Source organism: Dipodomys spectabilis, unplaced genomic scaffold, assembly GCF_019054845.1.
Source record: "Dipodomys spectabilis isolate Male_0828 unplaced genomic scaffold, ASM1905484v1 ptg000051l, whole genome shotgun sequence".
In the NCBI taxonomy this organism is placed as follows: domain Eukaryota; kingdom Metazoa; phylum Chordata; class Mammalia; order Rodentia; family Heteromyidae; genus Dipodomys; species Dipodomys spectabilis.
In genome coordinates this window covers 1645355-1662367 of record NW_024870728.1, presented here as the reverse complement: position 1 = coordinate 1662367, position 17013 = coordinate 1645355, and the positions used below count along the sequence as shown (strand labels likewise).

Sequence of the window (17013 nt, the reverse complement as noted above, 5' to 3'; positions counted from 1 at the left end):
GAGGCTAAAAATGTGAGACAATTTCTTCATATATTTCTTGGCCATTTTTACTTTTTCTTTTGAGAACTGTCTGTTCAATTCTTTAGTCCATGTTGACCAGATTATTTTTTCAATGCTTAGTTTTTTTTAGTTCTTTATATATTCTGGGTATGAATCCTCTGTCAGATGGGAACTAGCAAAGATTTTCTTCCATTCTAAAAGCTATCTCCTCACTCTGATAACTATTTCTTTTGTAGTACAGAACCTTTTTTTCTTTTTCTTTTTTTGTCAGTTCTGGGGCTTGAACTTAGGGCTTGAGTGCTGTTCCTGAGCTCTTTTTTCCAAGGGTAACGCTTTATCATTTTGAGCCATAGCTCCACTTCCAGGTTTGAGTGATCAATTGGAAGTAAGAGTCGCATGGGGATTTTTCTGCCCAGGCTGGCTTCAAATCATGATCCTCAGATCTCCTGAGTAGCTAGGATTATAGGTGTGATCCACTGGCACCCAACCAGAACCTTTATAACTTGGTGCAAATGCTATTATTTTATGAGCTATTAGAGACCTATTCAGAAAGGTCACCTGTGCCTATGCTGTAAAGTGATTTCTCCAAGCTTTCTGGCTTGCAGATCTTACATTTTGAACTTATGTTTTTGTGAGGGTTCTAACATTTTTAGGAGTCTAGTTTTAATCTTCTATCTGTAGATATCAGTTTTCCCAGAACCATTTGTTTAAGGGGCTGTCCTTTCTCCAGATGTTTTTGACAACTGTTGAGAGTCAAGTCACTGAATATGTTTATTGATTTTTGCATGCCTGAAATGAAAACAACTTGATCATGGTGCATGTTCTTTTCAATGTGTTATTCAATTTGCAAGTATTTTATTGAAGATTTTGTAAAAGTTTATTTTGAGGTCCATTATTCTCTTAGTCCAAATGTCTTTTTTTTGGGGGGGGAGGGGTCCAGTGGGTGCTGTCCCTCAGCTCTTCAGCTCAAGGCTAGTGCTCTACCACTTGAGCCACAGCGTCACTTCCGGCTTTTTTCTTTTTGCTTATATGGTGCTGAGGAATTGAACCCAGGGCCTCATGCATGCAAGGCAAGTGCTCTACCACTGAGCCACCTTCCCAGCCCCATGGATTTTTTTTTTATACTTGTGTGAAGAATGATATTGGAATTTTTGATGGGGATTGCATTGATTGGTTTCAGGAAAATAACCATTTTCATAATATTAATTCTTCTAATCCAAATACACGTGAGATCTTTTCATCTTCTAGTTTCTTCTTTAATTTCTTTCTTCAGTGTTTTTGTTTTTTTTGGGGGGGGTCCGGTTGTGGGGCCTGGGCCTGGGCGCTGTCCCTCAGCTCTTCAGCTCAAGGCTAGTGCTCTACCACTTGAGCCACAGCACCACTTCCGGCTTTTTTTTTCCTTTTTGCTTATGTGGTGCTGAGGAATCAAACCCAGGGCCTCAGGCATGCAAGGCAAGCGCTCTACCACTGAGCCACCTTCCTAGCCCCTCTTTCTTCAGTGTTTTAGAGTTTTCATTGTAGGGATTTTTCACTTCATTGGTTAGGATTATTTCTCTTTTAGTTTATTCTTTAGACTACTTTGACTACACTACACTATTTCTCAGGCTGTTTTACGTTGGTATATATAGATAAAGCTATTTTTGCTAAGTTTATATCCACTTACTTTGCTAGAAGTGTTAGTAGAACTATGAGTTTTCTGGTAGTGTCTTTCAAGTATATGAGTTTTTCAAGTATAGGATCATAGCATCTGCAAAAGACATTGTTTGAGGTCTTCCTTTTCTATTTGTCTTCCTTTTCTTTTTCTTGCATTATTGCTCTAGCTAAGTATTTTAGTATTCTTTAAATAAGAGTGGAGAGAGTAAACACATTGTCTTGTTCTTGTTTTTAGGAAGAAACTTATAGTCTTTCTCCACTTAGTATAAATAATGTTGTCTATATATATAGTCTTTCTTATGTTAAGGTCTGATCCTTACATTCCTAAATTTTTCAAAGCTTTTGTCATGAATGAATATACAATTTTATGAAAAGTTTTGCTTTCATATATTGAGAAAATCATGTAAATTTTTATTCCTGATTATATTTATTGCTTTCATTGACTGCATATATTCAACCATCCTTGCATGCCTGGAATGAGAAGAACTTGATTTTTTAATGTGTTATTGAAGTCAGTTTGTAAGTATTTTATTGAATATCTTTGTATTTGTGTTCATCAGCAATATTGATTTAAAGTTTTTTCTCTTTTCCTTTTTTTTGTTTTTGCTAGTAGTAGTGTTTTGAATTCAGAGCCTCAGGCTTACTTGACTTGCTTGTTCAACTGGTGTTTACCACTTTAATTATGTCTTCAACCAATCTTTTTGCTGGTTATTTTGGGGATGGAGTCTTATGGATTTTTATGCCTGGACTGACTTCAAACTTGAGTTTTCTAGATCTCAGCTTCCTGTGTGGCTAGAATGACAGGCATGAGCTGCCAGTACTTGGCTATTTTTTTTTTTTTGTTATGTCCTTGTCCAGTTTGGTATCAAGATAATACTGGCTTCATTGAATAAAATTAGAAGTGCTTCTTAACCTTTCTATTTTGTGAAGCAGTTTGTGGCAGATTGGTGTTACTTCTCCTTTAAAGTTCTGAATCTATTTGGACCTGGACTTTTTTCATTGGGCAATATTTTATTACTGCTTCAATTTCATTACTTTTTATAAGTCTGTTTGGATTGTTTATATTTTCTTGGTTTAATTTTGGTAGGTCATATCTGTCCAGAAATATATCCATTTCTTCTAAATTTTCCAGTTTTTTGGAATATAAGGTTCATTCTAATCATTCTCTGGATTTCAGTGATATCTATTATAATATCTCACTTTTCTTTTTTTTTTTTTTGGGTCCGGTCATGGGGCCTGAACTCTGGGCCTGGGCGCTGTCCCTCAGCTCTTCAGCTCAAGGCTAGCGCTCTACCACTTGAGCCACAGCGCCACTTCCGGCTTTTTTCTTTTTGCTTATGTGGTGCTGGGAATCGAACCCAGGGCCTCAGGCATGCAAGGCAAGCGCGCTCTACCACTGAGCCACCTTCCCAGCCCCAATATCTCACTTTTCATCTCTAATTTTAATACCATTTTGCTGCTGAGAAAAAACTAGACTCAGAATTGCTCTAACTTGACTGTAGCGGAAGTACTGGGCCCATAATTAGACCCTGGGTTCTCAGGCATTAATATACTTGCTGCTGATGAACCTTCACTGTCCTCAGTTGCTTCGACTGTCTGTGTTTTTTGGGTCTTTATTCAGAAAGTGTCAACCTGTGCCAAGGAGCCCTGGTGTTTTACCCTATTCCTTCCTGTAATATTTTCAGTGTATCTGCTTTTAACTAGAGGTCTTTGATCCATTTGGAATTGATTCTGGTGCAGGTGATATATAAGGATCTAACTTCAGTTTTCTACATGTGGTTAGCCAATTGTGCCAGCACCATTTGTTGAAGAAGCTGTCATTTTTCCATCCTGGTTTTTTTGGGTTTTTTATTTTTTGGTTTTTTTTGTTTTTGGCTCCCTTATCAAAGATTAGGTGGCCATAAGTCTGTGGGTTTGTTTCTTTCTGGGTCTTCAGTTCTATTCCATTGGTCCTCAGGCCTGTTCTTGTGCCAGTACCAAGCTATTTTTATTACTACAGCTTTGTAGTAGAGTTTGAAGTTTTGTATTGATATTCCTCCATCACTATTCTTCCTGCTAAGGATTATTTTCACTATTCAGGGTCTTTTATATTCCATATGAATTTTTGGATTGCTTCTATTTCATTAAAGAATGAAGCTGAGATACTGATAGGTATTCCATTGAATTTGTTGATAGCCTTTGGCAGGTATTTCCATTTTTACAATGTTAATTCTCCCAATACAGGAGCATGGGAGGTTTTTCTACTTCTGTAGATAAACAAATCAAAGAAAGGTTGCTAAATGGGATTGCATTTAACTGCAGAGCTTCTGTATGGCAAAGGACATAGCAAGCAAGATAAATGGACACCCACAGACTGGGTGAAGATCTTCATTAGCCATACAACAGACAAGGGCCTCATACCTAAAATATACTTAGAGCTTAAAAAAATAAATCCCCTGGGAAGGTGGCTCAGTGGTAGAGCACTTGCCTTGCATTCATGAGGTCCTGGGTTCGATTCCTCAACACCACATAAGCAGAAAAAGAAAGCCGAAAGTGGTGCTGTGGCTCAAGTGGTAGAGCGCTAGCCTTGAGCTGAAGAGCTGTGGGACAGCGCCCAGGCCCAGAGTTCAGGCCCCACGACCGGACAAAAAAAAAAAAAAAAAAAAAAAATTAAATCCCCCAAAAACAAATTCCCAAGGAAATAACCACCTCATTAACAAGTAGGCTAAAACTTAAAGAGAGATGTCTCTAAAGAGGAAATAAGAATGGCCAGTAGATGCGAAGAAATGCTCAACATCTCTGGCCATAAAAGGAATGCAAATCAAAACAACATTGAGACTCCACCTTACCCCAGAATGGCCATTGTCAGGAAATCTAATAATAACAGATGCTGGTGGGAATGTGGCCAAAGGGAATGCTACTACATTATTGGTAGAACTGAAACTTGTTCTGATAATCTGGAAAGAAGTATGGAGGTTCCTCAAAAGACTAAACATAGAGCTCCCCTATGACCCAGCAAGGCCACACTAAAGCTACCAGCACAACCATGTTCGTTGCAGAATTATTTATCATAGCTAAGTATGGAACCAACCCAGATGCCCCTCAGTAGATTAATGGATCAAAAAGATGTGGTGTGTATACAGGTGGGTTCAATGCTTCCATCAGAAAGAATGACATTGCTCTCTGTTCATTTTTCTAGCTCTTGCTCTTGCTCTTGTTTTCTAGCTCTCTTGCTCTTGCTCTTCTAGCTCTCTTGCTTTTTCTCTCTCTGTTCGTTTCTAGCTCTTGCTCTTGCTCTTCTTTTCTAGCTCTCTCTGCTCTCTCTCTGCTCTAGCTCTTTCCTCTCTCTTTCCCAGCCACGTGGAGTGCCAACCTTGCCTGGTTCCAGCAGGTCTTCTGAATACCTGAATACCACGTGAGTGCTACTGTTCTTACCCCTCTCTCTGCTCTTTTCTAGCTCTTTCCTCTCTTTCTCAGCTCTCTCTCCTTCCCAGGCCTTTCCCAGCCACGTGGAGTGCCAACCTTGCCTGTTCCCAGCAGGTCTACTGAATAAACCTACCCCTTACCTGAAAAAAAAAAAAAAAAAAAAAAAAAAAGAAAGAATGACATTGTCTCATTCATCAGGAAATGGAAAGACTTGGAAAAAATTACATTATTACATTATAACTAGAATATGTCTATGATATTCTTTTTTTTCCCCATAAAAATTTAGTTTATTTGCTCTGACCTTTTGTTTACTGAAGTCTTCTTTGTTCCTCCAACTAAATGGCTTAGCAAAGCATTTTGTTAATCTATGATATTCTTAATGACGTTATTTTTTTCAGTTTTCATTTTCTGTACCCTTTGTCTTATATAAGTTTATCTGATAGAAGGGAAAGGGAATCACAGAAACATCAGGGAAAAGGATGATATAATTCAACAATGATACTCACTTGACACTATGTTGGAAATTAACCATACAACTTTGGGGAGGAGAGGGATGTAGGGATGAATAAGTGAGAAAAAATGAGGGAGGAGGTAACTGCTTAAAAAGAAATGTACTCATTACCTTACTTATGCAACTGTAACCCTTCTGTTTATCACCTAATTTACAATGAAGATAAACAGGGGCTGAGAAGGTGGCTCAGTGGTAGAGTGCATGCCTTGCATGCATGAGGCCCTGGGTTCGATTCCCCAGCACCACATAAGCAAAAAGAAAAAACAAGCCGGAAGTGGTGCTGTGGCTCAAGTGGTAGAGTGCTAGCCTTGAGCTGAAGAGCTGAGGGACAGTGCCCAGGCCCAGAGTTCAGGCCCCACGACCAGATCCCCCCCCCCCAAAAAAAAACAATGAAGATAAACATAAATATACTTTTAAAAGACCTTGTGTTTTATTCTCATAGTAATATTTTATTTGTTATTTTTCCAACATAATCTTTAGTAAATTATGGTATAGTCAGTTACTAGATCAAATGATTGATTGATTTTACTTTGATGAGGCCCTGAAGAGTTTATATTTAGCTTTCGAGTTCTTAAGCTTGTAGTTTAACCAGAACGGTTTTATTCAGAGTGCAAGTAGTTCCTGAACAATGGGCTTCAGACCCAATATGCAAGATAGATTGGTTCCAGGACCTCTGTAGGTTTCAGAATCCAGTGCAACTGTAGCCCCTTTGTAACATGGTGGAGTATTTGCATACAACCTTCACACATCCTCTTTTTTTTTTTGGGGCGGGGGGAGAATCCGGTCATGGGGCCTGAACTCTGGGCCTAGGCGCTGTCCCACAGCTCTTCAGCTCAAGGCTAGCGCTCTACCACTTGAGCCACAGCGCCACTTCCGGCTTTTTTCTTTTTGCTTATGTGGTGCTGAGGAATCGAACCCAGGGCCTCATGCATGCAAGGCAAGCGCTCTACCACTAAGCCACCTTCCCAGGCCCTCACACATCCTCTTGAATACTTTTAAATCTTCTTTAGATTACTTATTCTCCCTAACACAATATAAACAGTATGTAAATAGCTGCTATGTTTTATTTTGCAATGGTAGATCAGAGATAGAGTATAGACAACAAAATTAGCTGTTGTTTCAACACAACAGTGTATTTCTTGTCTTTTGTTACAAGTCTCCCACTAACCAACTCCAATTTCCTTGATAGTAGAGGTTCCTGGAAGAGCCTGAGACAGTGTGGTCTTACTGCAGATGGTTCTGAGAAGTAAGCTGCTTTCATCGTCCGTTTGCTCTGGAAGAGCTAGTTTGGTCACCCCAAACTCTTGCCTCTAGTCTGCTCCTGAGCTGCCTGGCACAGATTCCTGTGGGTTAGACAAAGGTGTTCACCAGATGTCCTTTGCTCACAGGTGGTCCCCATGCTTCCCAGGCTGCTATGTGAAGAGCTGTGTAGCCTGAACCCCATGACTGACAAGCTGACCTTCTCAGTGATCTGGACGCTGACCTCTGAGGGCAAGGTAACAATTTGCATACCAGCATTTTCTCAGGTTACTACCATCCCATTCTGTATGTTATGGTAAGCATCACTGTATGCCAGCCCTGGGCTGGAGTGCCATGTGGAAGAATATGGGAAGCCTGGGACACCACCAGGGAAGAAATGTAAGGGCCCTGGCCTCTTAAAAGCCACCTGTTCCACTCAGGAGACAAAACTGACCCTATGTTTGGAGACAGTGGCTTCCCCCCCCTTTCCCCCTCCCTCCCGTAGCCCACTGAAGGAGAAGGTGGAAGAAGCGTGAGAGGGCAGGTGCAAGGGCAGGTGGTGGGTTGATCCAGTAGGGTAAGTGTCCTGAGAAGGCAGGAAGGAGAGAGAGAGCCAAACTGCAGTCACTAGAGAAGGGCCTGTGGGAGGAGAACACCTAGAAACCAAGATGTTTGTGTAGATAGGAGGCATCACACTTAGGAAAGTCTGAAATGGCAGGCACACATGGATTGAAGGTGTCATCTTAGAAATCAAGTACTGAAGGGTGTGCAGGATGGCTCTACCTCCCTGGTGAGTAAAGCAGGGACTGGGGACATATGGACACTGGAGTGGAGAACGTCAGCCTGCATTCCCTAGATAAAGGAAAAAGAGGACAAAGATGATGCAAGGAAAAACCAGTTCCCTCATCCCAAACAACTCTAAATAACCAGAATAGGGTAGTGATTAAAGTAAACCATGGTACCTACTCCGTGAAGTGTTATGTAGTTACTAAAACTGATTACAAAGACCATGGAAGAACATGGGAAATATTTATGCTGTAATATTTAATGGTAGTAAAAAAGAGATATTTAATTATAAGAGGTTCCAAATAAAGATGGAGGATTGAATAACCACACTTACTTTCATTTTATCCCAAAACCTCACTAAAACAACAGTGAAGAGATTTTTTTTTTAAGACATAAACCCACAAGGACAAAGAGAGTGGGAGAGGAGACAACAGCAACAAAACTTTGGAAGCTGGGTAGCAGATGGATGAGTGGTAACTGACTTAGCAGTCCTGAGAAAGCTGAGTCCTCAGCCAGCCACAGAGGAAGCCAAGAAACAAAAAATTCAGGAACGGACAGCACCAGATAGTGCTTCTGCCTTCTCTGGAAGGCAGAGAGGGGTGGGTGAAAATGAGGCTGACATTATGTTGGTGAAAGTTTATCTTAAAAGATTGGCCCTGGCATAGCAGCATACCAGAGACGTGTTACCTAGACAAGACAAAGGAAGGGGTGTCTGAACTAGTGCACATCACCTCACTTCTCACTTGGTGGTGTGGTTCCTCAGGGGCATTGAGTAAATGTTGGCATACTGGATGTTAGAGTCTCAACTCCAGAAATCTGCGAGCCAAGCCTATACCCTTTGAATCAGGAGATGGAAATATCTTTCTCTGAAGAATCTGAGTAGTGAAGAATACTTAATAACCTTAAGGATTGTCCGATCAAAAGCCAGCTCTGCTTCTCTACCAGTAAAGCTTACAGACAATAAGCTCTTCCCACACGTTCAGATCTTTTTAAAAATTTCATATGCATGTACAAAGAGACTATGTTAGTGTCTAGGATGAAACAGGAAAACAAAGTAAGCTAATAGAAAAAGGCAACCCAGTACAAAACACACTCAACAGGGAAAGAAGCTTCCACTTATATTCTTTTAAAGTTATGTCCCAAGATCTAATTAAAAAACAAGTTGGAGAAGAAAAATGCTTTTAGAAAGGGAAAACAATACAAAAGAAATGAATAGAGATTCTGGTTGGAATGTGAAGTTGAAAAACCATCCCAGGAAGAGGTAGAAAAGATAAGAAAATCTGAGAATCCTCCAAAATATCCAGTATCTGCATAGGCATTCCAGAAATAACAAAGAAAAGAAAGGGAAGCAGTGATAAAATAATTCTAAGGAGGTGTACCATTCCTGGAGGATATGGCTTTTCACGTGGCAGTTTATTGTCTGCGTAGTGTTAGAGACTCATCATCTCCAAGAACTCCAGAACACTGGAGACAAGAAAAGAACCTACCGGTTTCTGAGGAGGAGTGGGAAGTCACAAGAACTAGGTGAAGCAGAATAACTCCAGACTTTTCTACCACAACCTTAAAAGCCGAATGACAATGATGATGGATATGATCTCCAAAAAATTCTTTACCCAATGAAGCTGTCAATAAACTGGGGATATTTTTAGACATGCAGATCTTGTAAATAAAGTGCCTCTTCCACACACATTCTCAGGAAGCTGTTCGAGGATGGGCTTTACCAAATAAAGAAGCAAATCAAGAAAGAAGGAGCCACATATAGTGGCATGTTTTTCATCCCAGCACTTAGGAGGCTAAGGCAGGAGGATGGTAGAGTTTGGGTCCAATCTCTTTGGCAGCAAAATAGGATGCAGTCTCAGAAAGAAAGGATTGAGAGGGAAAGAGGGATCTAGGAAACACATAAATCAGCAAAGAGAAGAAAAGAAAGAGTTAGCACACTTTCTGTCAAGGGCCAGAGAGTAAATATTTCCACAGCCACAGTCTTGGTGACAGATACTAAAGTCTCCCTTTACAGCCAAAAAGCAGAGGGTATATAAACAAAGCAACATGGCTGTATGCCAGTAAAACTTTTATTTAAAAACAGGTGAAAAGTTGGATTTGGCCCTCAGTTTGCTGACAGCTGCCCTGAACGATGGGGATGGCAGCTCTGTGCAGGCTCACAGAGCAGCAGGCCCCATGGGAGTGGGTCAGTAGGCTCTAAGAAAGAAGTTTGAGAAAATGAAATAGTTAAAATATTTGTGTCTGAATTTCTTGGAAGATGATTTACACCAACAGGTAACAAACACTTTTATCTCAGGACCCATTACAGAAAAAAACTTAATGAGGACCTCAAAGATTTGTTGTTGTTGTTGTTGTTGTTTATGTAGATTATTATTATGTAGATTATGTTGTGGAAATTAAGTGATAAAAATTTCAAATGTCTATCTCAATTAAGAAACTGAAAATCCATTATGGCTTAATATAAATAACATTTTATGAAACGTTAGTACATTTTCCACAACAAAAAAATGAGACAAGCTTTGGGTGTTTAGTCTGTCTGTCTATCTGTCTGTCTGTCTGTCTGTCTGTCTGTGCTAGTTCCCGGAGCTTGAACTCAGGGCCTAAACACTGTTCCTAAGCTTTTTTGCTCAAGGCTAGCACTCTGTCTCTTGAGCCACAGCTTTACTTCTTGGCTTTTTGCTGGTTAATTAAAGATAAGAGTCTCTTGGATGGCCTTATGTTGGGCTGCAATTCTCAGATCTTGGCCTCCTGAGTAGATAGGATTACAGGCATGAGCCAGTGTTCCTGACTCCAGCTTGTTTTATATTTTCACAAATCTTTTGAATATTATTCTTAGAGAAAACAGTAAGCTAAATTTTCATGCATGCTTCTGTATCAGGCTGTTGGAATAAGTTGTTTTGTTGAGATATATGAAGGAAATTCAACTTTAGATGGTTGAAAGAATGGAGCATTTTAGGCCAGGTACAATAAGACACATCTGTGATACCAGTTACTCAGAGGGGAGGATTATGGTATGAGGCCAGCCCCGAGAAAAAGTTCAGGAAATCCAGTCACAATAAGTCAATCATACATGGTGATTCACACCTGTAATTCCAGCTATACCAAAGACTGTAGGTAGGAGGATCATAGTCTGAGACTAACCTGTGTTAAAAATAAGAAATCCTAAATGAAAAAGAGCTAAAGCAGAACAGAAGAGCTAGGGGCATGACTGAAGGGGTAGAGCTCTTGTCTAGCAAGTCTGGGTCTATCTGAGTTCAAACCCCAGTACTGCCAAAGAGAAGAGGGAAATGTTAATAACTTTTTCAGAAAAATGTAGTAGAATTCAAATTCAAATGTAGTAGAATTCAAAAATGTAGAAAAATTCAACAACAACAACAAAAATGCTTAAAGTTATTTGCAGTCTAGAACTTGAAACTGTATCTATTATGTACTGAATTGGTATCCTCCCCAAGTTCCTGTAGTGAAACCCTAACCCCAAGTATGCTATATTTAGAGTGAGCCTACAGGAGATAATTAAGAATGCAGGAAGTCATAGAGTGGGGCACTGATAAAATAAGATTACCATTGATAAAAGTTAAGACGACAGGAGTTTACTTTTTCTTCCTCCACCAAGTGAAAACACAACCTGATAGCAGCTTTCTGTCTGCAACATGAAGAAAGCCCTCGCTGAGAACTAAATTGGTTGGTACCTTGATCTTGAACTTCTGGCCTCCAGAATGGTGTGAAAACATTTTTTTGTTGTTTAAGCCACCCAGTCTGATATTTTGTTCTGTAGCCCTAGCAGATTAGCATTGTTACCAATTGAACTTTACTAAGTTATATAAAAATCCATTGGTGTCTGTTATACTGTGAATAGATCGTTTACCCAGTCACAATTTAGACATAAATCATTTAAAAAGTATTGACCTATTTTGCTGATCATCTATCAAAATGTACACGTTTCATTACATAATAAAAAAAAGTCATGTTTGTTGCCATTCTTACCAGCCAACACTTAGTATTTGGAAACTATTAAGTATTAGTACTAACCATTAAGCTTCTTGTCAGATACAGTATTTCTACTGTTACAATCTTTGTAAAAAACTTAGTGTTTGCAATTAGCAATAATCAATGCCCATACTTTTCCTTAACATCCAACAACCAAGTCTAAAGAACTACAATTGTGTGTTAGTTGTTTCTTCAGTGAAAATGGTGCTCCATAGAAAGCCATGGGTTCAGCCTACTGCCCAAATGGTTATATATAGGTAACTCAAAATAGCTGTCATCCCTCTGCCTCTGACTGAAGCAACAAAATAATCAAGGATTGAGAAGAGAAAATAAAATGAATTTTACTCATCTACCAAGAACATTCTCAATGAACCTAGCCAGTGTGTGGTGTGAAGAATATAACAACTCCTAGGGCTGGGAAGGTGGCTCAGTGGTAGAGCCCTTGCCTTGCATGCATGAGGCCCTGGGTTTGATTCCTCAGCACTACATAAGCAAAAAGAAAAAAGCCAGAAGTGGCACTGTGGCTCAAGTGGTAGCGCGCTAGCCTTGAGCTGAAGAGCTGAGGGACAGCGCCCAGGCCCAGAGTTCAGGCCCCATGACCGGACCCCCCCCCCCCCAAAAAAAAAAAAAAAAAAAGGATATAACAACTCCTGACTTCCATGTAGGCAGAACAGTTTCCCCACCAGTGCTCCTGGACAACCGGCATCAATGTCAGCTCATGGGACAGGCCGTGCTAGGCCAGGAGATTCTTCCAAAGGCAGCTTTGGTTATGAGGGCCCCACACATCTGGGCCATACTTTGAAAATCACTGTTTGAGATAGTTGGTAGAAAATTTGAGATGGGTTAATATGCATAGTACTAGAAAAATTAAACAGACCAAAGAGAGGTAAGTGGGTATCACAGTGGAAGTAAGAAGTTATGAAGGAAGCCGGGCACCAGTGACTCACACCTGTAATCCTAGCTACTCAGGAGGCTGAGATCTGAGGATCGCAGTTCAAAGCCAGCCCGGGCAAGAAAGTCTGTGAAACTCTTATCTCCAGTAAACCACCAAAAAACTGGAAGTGGCTCACGTGGTAGAACGCTGGCCTTGAGCTGAGGGACAGTGCTCAGGCCCAGAGTTCAAGCCCCATGACTGACAAAGAAGAAAAAAGAAATTGTAAAGGAAAGCTATTGACAGTATTTATATCACCTCAGGAGTATATTGAACATGTGAGGCTGATGGGTAGAACGTTCTGTTTTGGGAGGATGGGCTGTGGTGGAGGTGAGGGTACGGGTGGGCGGTGGAGTGTGTGCAAAGCAAAGTCTCTGCCTCTATAGCGAAAAGTTTGTGAATAAAACCTAAAAGATCAAGGCATAACCATTGAGAAGGTTATATATAAATATGGAAGCTAATCAAAGTGTTATCCCATGGGAAGACAGGAGGAAAGGGACAGAGAACTGCGGTTTTTCATAACAAGCCTTTAAAACTGTTTGAATATCGGAACTTTATGTTTTAATTTGAAAAAAATTAGACAAAACAGCCCAGTAAACCTACTGTCCTATATCCCAGATTCAACTACTGTTGAAGACTTTGTTCTTTGCTAATGCTATGGTATTTTAAAACAAACCACAGACATGTCATTTCACTCATGTGTATTTTGATCTGTGACTGAAAAACCTGGGCTTTTTCTTATGTAACAACAGTACACTTAGCACACCAAACAATGTCATGTTGCCATCTAAAATCTAGTTCATAATGCATTTACTTGATCAATTACAATTGATTTATCCAAATTAGGATTTTAAAAATGTTACACAGCTTATATTCAGTTTTTATAGCTCCTAAATATCTGGTAAAGGTGGGTTTTGGGTTTTTTTGTTTTTTTTTTGAGATTTAAGAGGCCAGCATTATCCAAAATACAGAGAAGAAATTATGAGTACAGTATGCCAGCACTTACTCTGGTGGGAGTGGAAGCAAGCATGGGGAAAATGAATGGAAAAAGACCAGAAGGAAATAAAACAGAATGCCAGCAGTGGTTGTGTTTGAGCAGTAAACCTATGAGTAATTTTTTCTACTTTTCTTAATTTTCTAATGTTTTCTTGAAAACATGTATAACTTTTATATTCATATAAATGCTTATTTTTGCAAAAGTTTGACTAAATAGAAAACAAAAGCCCATAGAAGGAACTAAATTGAGTCAATAGAAAAGAACGTTATGAATTATGGCTGCTAGAGTCAGACCCAAGAAATAAAGAGCTGCCTGATCTAATGAGCTTCTAAAATACGAGGGTCATAAAAGAAGCACTAGAAAGTAGCAAACTCTTGACACTCAGCAGACTTTTTGGGTTTCTACTGGAGGCAGTGTCTATGTCCAGGCTTTCTGCTGTCCATGAGGGGTTGAAGGGCAGACGTGAAGGAGGTGCAAGTACAGGAAGGATACTGGGCTGCTGTCCAGACCTTACCAAATAGGAAGTAGAAGGACTTGTGTTAGGGACAGAGTTGTGCAGCAGCATTCACTAACCACACTCCTTGTATTGTGGTTATCCAAATACCCAGCCCAGGGACCACATGTGAGATAGACCAATTGGTCAGTCCTGGGATGTGGTGACAAATGAGGATCTCTTAACCCACACTTAAGATGCCTGAAATGAAAGGTCAGATTCCACATGCATGTCCAAGGGATGCTTATTCAAGACACGGGACAGAAAGCCTTTGCTAAGCAAGAGGAGTACAAAGTTTGAAGCCAGATGGCAGCTGAGGATGCCAGAAAAGGCTTCGTGGGGTGAGGAACAGTGCTGTGTCAAGAACCTGAATGAGCCAGGTATCAGTGGCTCATGCCTATCATCCTAGCTACTCAGGAGGCTGACATCTGAAGATCAAAATGAAGCCATCCTGGGCAGACAAATCTGAGAGACTTTTTTTTTTTTGGGGGGGGGGGTCCAGTCGTGGGGCCTGACCTCTGGGCCTGGGCGCTGTCCCTCAGCTCTTCAGCTCAAGGCTAGGCCTCTACCACTTGAGCTACAGCACCACTTCCGGCTTTTTTCTTTTTGCTTATGTGATGCTGAGGAATCAAACCCAGGGCCTCAGGCATGCAAGGCAAGTGCTCTACCACTGAGCCACCTTCCCAGCCCCAAATCTGAGAGACTTAATTATCTGCATTTAGCCAGCAAAAAGCCAGAACTGGAGACATGGTTTAAGTGGTAGAGCACCAGCTATGAGCAAAGAAGTTGAGGGTGTAAGTCACTGAGTTCAAGCCGTAATACATGCGGGCACGTGCACGCGTGCACACACACACACACACACACATACACACACACGCACACATGCATGCACACACCACACACAACTTGAGTGAATGAATGAAGAGGGAATTAAAAGTCTATGTGACCAAAGCCCAAGGTTAGGTTTTCATGCAGTGGTTGTTTCTCTTGTCATAAAGGCTTGGACATAGAAAGGGATCAGAGTACTGCTCCTACATGGCTGCGATCTCACCTGGAGTTGAAATGGAGGAAGCTATGGGGTTTCCTTTGAACTACTAGAATACCTTACTTTCTAGAGCAATCATGGTTCCATAGTAAAAACTATGCTAACTTTATTTTTTAAGTAGTATTTTTAAGCACCCACAAGAAAATCCTGGCTATCTGTACCTTCACTAAGGCAATGCCCATATTTTTAGGTGAACAAATGGTATTTTCTATGTATTTTTCACATGTTGGTTGTGAGAACATTGTTCTGTAATCTAGACATGATTATATATTATCACAAGGAAAAAGTTGCCCCATTAAATCCTTTTGTAAGATGTAGCTCTGGAACCACAAAATTCTACTTGATCATGTCAGGTGATGAGCCATGTCATTTGATTGCCTCTGTCTTATCCCTACTCCTCAGATGCTTTGATTTGAGGTTATCTTGTATATATGCCTTGGTCTTACAGTGACTTGATAAATGCGTCTCAGGGTCAAAGATCAGAGGGCCACCTTCCCACTCCTAAAGCCTCCCTGCTACATGCTGTCCAATTTCAAAAGTGGCCCATATCTTCTATTCACGTAGGTCATAAGGCATGGGATCATTCTTGGCTACTTCGATCTTTCACCCCTTCCCTACCCTGTCCCACTCTAGTCTGCCAGTAAATCATCTCAGTTTTGTCATCTAAGTCCATCTTGAATCTGCCCCTTTCCTAATCACTAGAATACTGGCCCTTAGTCAAGATGCTGCCTCCCACCTAGATAATGCAATGACTGAACTGCTCTTCCAGCTCTATTCCTGTCCACTTCATCTTCCCACACAGCAGGACAGAAGGGTCTTCTCAATCTTTTTTTTTTTTTTTTTGAGGAGGGGTGGTCCGGTCATGGGACCTGAACTCGGGGCCTGGGCGCTGTCCCTCAGCTCTTGAGCTCAAGGCCACCACTCTGCCACTTGAGCCACAGCGCCACTTCCAGCTTTTTTCGTTTTGCTTATGTGGTGCTGAGGAATCGAACCCAGGGCCTCAGGCATGCAAGGCAAGTGCTCTACCACTGAGCCACCTTCCCAGCCCCAAGGGTCTTCTCAATCTTAAACTAGGTCTCACCTGTCCTCCTCTAAAATTTATAATATCTGTACAATTGTATTTTTTTCTTGTTCTTTCTTCCATCTCTTCTACTAGAGAGACACATGGCCTCCAGAGTCATTCTGGAAGCATTCTTTCTGCTCTTGCTGGCACATCTTTGTTCCTGGGAAGAAACTGACACTTCTGACTGAGCTCCCTACTGTGCAGCTGCTTCCCATCACAGCTTTCTGTGAGCTGACTTCTGCTGAAGTTGAGTTTTTCTACCCAACCTCTACTAATACCCCTCAAGTCTCTTCCAATTCCTAGGAGCTCTAGAGAAATCTTCCTACTGCTTGCCTAACATAGCAACACACGTTGTGTGTTGGACAGAGTTAGAGTACTATGATATGCACCATTCAGACATTTCAGCAAAGCCTTCAAAGGTACATTGGAATTCTTTTATTTATCCTTACTGTGGGTGTTCCATTTTATTCTTGGTTTCTGGCCTTCAGTGCTGCCTTCTATTCCTCTTCCCTTCAAGATCTACCATTGTCCTGGGGACCCTCATCTCTCCTTGGCAACCAAAAGGCTGTCAGCTTGATCTCCACTTTATGATTTCTTGCTACCTTTCCCCATACTTCCTCTGCCTTGTCAATAAAACATCCATGTTGCAACTTGATTTAGGGCCTATGTTCTTTGGGTCTTGCAGTAATATCAACATCAACCAAGACATTCAGCTAAAGTTGCCAAAGGCTCACTTGTCATCTGTTTGACCTTTGCAGTGTTTTTTTTATGTTACTGTGTTTCTGTTTCTCGCATAGTGAAGCTGACTTGGATCTTACTTCATTACTAAACATCCTCTGGTCATGTCATGATCAGCCTCAGAAGTCTAACTCTAGAGCATGACATACGAAGACATACACCAAA

General features: G+C 40.8%; 1 protein-coding gene and 1 non-coding gene across 2 annotated transcripts in view; both read left to right on the top strand.

The window, feature by feature from the left end:
- Positions 1-17013, top strand: part of Dis3l2 (DIS3 like 3'-5' exoribonuclease 2) — a 341977-nt gene that overhangs the window by 239634 nt on the left and 85330 nt on the right. The window contains exon 12 of the mRNA XM_042679162.1: positions 6958-7065. Within this exon, the coding sequence (XP_042535096.1) occupies positions 6958-7065 (108 nt within the window). The remainder of the gene's footprint in view (positions 1-6957; positions 7066-17013) is intronic.
- Positions 5750-5814, top strand: Trnaa-ugc. The gene has a single exon. It is a non-coding gene; the product is annotated as a tRNA-Ala (tRNA).